The sequence below is a fragment of the Octopus bimaculoides genome, chromosome 20, assembly GCF_001194135.2.
Source record: "Octopus bimaculoides isolate UCB-OBI-ISO-001 chromosome 20, ASM119413v2, whole genome shotgun sequence".
Classification (NCBI taxonomy): Eukaryota; Metazoa; Mollusca; class Cephalopoda; order Octopoda; family Octopodidae; genus Octopus; species Octopus bimaculoides.
In genome coordinates this window covers 45,463,848-45,467,562 of record NC_069000.1, presented here as the reverse complement: position 1 = coordinate 45,467,562, position 3,715 = coordinate 45,463,848, and the positions used below count along the sequence as shown (strand labels likewise).

General features: G+C 42.9%; 1 protein-coding gene across 1 annotated transcript in view; it reads right to left on the bottom strand.

The window, feature by feature from the left end:
* The window catches only part of LOC106870143 (uncharacterized), an 80,367-nt gene that overhangs the window by 10,730 nt on the left and 65,922 nt on the right, over window positions 1–3,715 (bottom strand). The window contains exons 3-4 of the mRNA XM_014916141.2: window positions 2,387–2,577; window positions 1,625–1,795 (exon numbers count right to left, since the gene is read on the bottom strand). Of these exons, the coding sequence (XP_014771627.1) occupies window positions 1,625–1,795; window positions 2,387–2,577 (362 nt within the window). The remainder of the gene's footprint in view (window positions 1–1,624; window positions 1,796–2,386; window positions 2,578–3,715) is intronic.

Genomic DNA, 3,715 nt, shown 5'->3' with positions numbered 1-3,715 from the left:
GGGGGGGGGGGGCTGCACCTGCCTACCTCGGTTGCTATGTCATTGAGGTAGATCTGGCCACCCCTATTAACAAGAACAAAACCCGGATTTAAAACACTGGATGTTGATGATGAGGGTTATATTGCATGTTTGCTTTCAATACACAATCCACTGCAGCTCTGTGCCCCTTGGATATATGCAACATTTTCTTTATATCCTCTATTTCCTTTCTTTGAAACTTTCTTTACACACTCTGTGTAATGTATTCCTAATACCTACATGTGTGAAAAGCGGCGAGTTGGCAGAAACGTTAGCACGCCGGGCGAAATGCTTAGCGGTATTTCGTCTGTCTTTACGTTCTGAGTTCAAATTCCGCCGAGATCGACTTTGTCTTTCGTCCTTTCGGGGTAGATAAATTAAGTACCAGTTACGCACTGGGGTCGATGTAATCGACTTAATCCCTTTGTCTGTCCTTGTTTGTCCCCTCTATGTTTGGCTGCTTGTGGACAATAAAAAAATGAGAAACGTTAGCACGCCGGGCGAAATGCTTAGCGATATTTCGTCTGTCTTTACGTTCTGAGTTCAAATTCCGCTGAGGTCGACTTTGCCTTTCATCCTTTCGGGGTCGATAAATTAAGTACCAGTTGTGTACTGGAGTCGATCTAATCGACTGGACCCCTCCCCCAGAATTTCGGGCTTTGTGCCTAGAGCAGAACAAAATACCTACATGTGTAATCTTCTGTATATTAAATATACGAGTAAACACTTAACGTTTTGGAACATGTTCAAGCTTTTCGTTTTTATAGTGTTCGGCTGTTGTTTACTTTGCTTTTCACGTGTTCGCTCTATCTTCGTGATTTACGTTTGCACTGCTTTCATTCACCTTGTTTCTGTTCGTTTTCCCTTTAATCTTTGCGTTTTCGTTATGTGTATTTTATTTTAAGTGTTCCGTTTCGAAGTCGGATATCTTTTTTCGATTATTCAGAATGTATCTTCTTCAAATAGCATGTCTTTAGGGAAATAACGATCAGAGGTATACTCTTCCCAAATTTTATCCAAAAATATCAGCACAGTTACGTTGTTCTAGAAGTGGTGGCACCATCATCATCAGTAGCAGTAGCAGCAGCAGCATCACCATCATCGTCGTCGTCGTCATTGTTTTAACGTCTACTTTTCCACGCCTGCATGGATCACACAGAATTCATCGAAATAATTTTTTTCCTTCTTCAGCGGGATGCTCTTCCTTTCACCAACCGTTGCGATGTCTTAACTGACCGAAACTTCGAAGTCACCCTCAACATCGTGCCTGCTTAAGAATAATAATAATGTGTGTGTGAGCGTGTGTGTGTGTGTATGTGTATGTGTATGTGTGTGTGCGTGCGCGCGCGCCTTTGTGTCTATTTACCCCCCACCACCGCTTAAGAACCGGTGTTGATGTGTTTACGTCAAAAATGATTGATGGAATAGGTACCAGGCTTTAAAAAAGTCCTGGAGTCGATTCATTCGACTAAAACTGTTCAAGGTACTGCCCCAGCATGGCCGCAGTCTAATTACTGAGGCAAGTGAAAGATAATAGATACAGAAAGCATTATTATTATTATTATTATTATTATCATTATTATTCAATAGCAACGACCGCTCATACCTGCAAATATTTGACTTCGTCCGAAATTCTGGTTAGCATCCATCATAATTGGCTGGTGCAGGTCAACTTGACCAACCATTGACGAGGTCATTGGTTGTAATTGGTAGATTAATGTCATGCCGCTAGTGTTAGCCACAAGTGTCCGGGGGAATCCAAGGCTGTCTGTGACTTCTGTAAATAGAAATAATAATAATAATAATAACAACAACAACAACGACAACAGTAATAATCCTTTCTACTAAAGGCACAAAACCTGAAATGTTTGGGGGAAGGGGACTGGTCGATTGCAATGACCCCAGTCTTTCACTAGTACTTAATTCATCGTCCCCGAAAGGATAAAAGGCAAAGTCGACCTCGGCGGAATTTGAACTCAGAACGTCGTGCCTTGTCCTAGCTATCATCTGATTACGCTGCACCACCTTGAGAATTTAGTCGAACGAATCGACTCCAGTCCTTGTTTTTATTTTCAAAGACTGGTACCTATTCTATCGGCCTCTTTCGACGTAGAGAAATATTAGCTTTCAAGGAAACAGGTGTGGTTTGATGACAGCAAAGCATCCGCTCCCTAGAAAATTTCCCTCAACGAATTCCATCTGATCCATGCAAGCACGAAAAAGTGGATGTTAAAACGATGACGTCGACAAATACGTCACTGATATTTCTGTAAAAGCCACAAACACGACACATTTTTCCTTAAACAGACAATGTAAATATGGCTAAGACTTTAAACAAGCAAAAACAATGTTGTGATAAGAAACTCACTCTGTACGGCCTTCTTACGGTTTCTGTACTTCATGTAGCGCGGACAGACCCAGCAAAGGACCAACATCACCAACGACAACAGAACAGTTACGCTAATGGTCAATGCTGCTATGTTAGAAATGCCGCAGTCAAAAAAGCAGTTGTTAGCTGGAGAGGCTGGAAGCTTGGTCAGTTCTCTTTGATTTGAAGACCTGAAACGGCAAGAATAATGAATACTTTGTTATGAAAAATCGTAAGATAAACATACCACCGCCACCATTATCACCCATTTTGGGTGATAGTTTCAATGTCGCGTACTCACAGTCAGTCACATGCTCAGACAAGAATTCATCACTTCCGCTAGAGGAATCTGAATAAAATATTCATTGATGCAGCGAATAATTAGGAAGAACGCGTTCTCGCTCGCCGCTGCTCGGACAATTTTTCGTCTCCCTTTGATATTTATCGTGTTTTTAACACAGCACGTCTATAAGTGATACTATCTCGAGACAAGACAATTACTGCCGTCTCCGGCCAATCAACATCATCATCATCAGCAGCAGCAGCAGCATCGTTTGAACGTCCATTTTCCGTGCTGGCATGGGTTGGACGGTTTGACTGATGTCTAAAGAGCCAGCGGCTGCACTAGGCTCCAATCTGATCTGGCAAGGTTTCTACAGCTGGATACCCTTCCTAATGCCAACCATTGTTGAAACTATTCGATGAGCTTCCATACAGTTTCACTCCTCCCTTTAATTTTACTCATAAGGCTTGGGTCGATGAAAGATAACGATAAATGACCCTCCCCATGAAGCAACACAATGGCATCGAACTCAGAACGTTGTAATTGCAAAGCAAACGTCTTAGCCATTCGGCCGCGTGGCGTCCCGTTAAACTAATGGACACAAATTCCGATTGATTGACAGTTTCTCAAACAGCTCCAGTGTTTAAGGCTTTAATCCAACATCCACCCCCAGCACACCTCTCCACACCGCACCTAACCCTTACCCTCACCTCACAACACCACACACTTCGTCACATGAATCCAAATTCGTAAAATGTTATCTTTTTAACTCAAAACAAGAATCCGAACTACCACCACCACCACCACCATCATCATCATCAACAACACGCCAGTATTACTGTGAGTAGTCTTACTATAGATATCACCTACGGTACCACCACCACGACCACCACCACCATAAATACTACTGGAAAAACCACCCACCCACCCCCACCACCCGTTGTCCCTCTCAGAAGCACTTAGTATCACCGGAGGAGGTGGCAGGCTGAAGTGTCAGAACACGTCCATCGGTTTAAAGGGATTTTCTTAGACACCCTTCAGCAAAG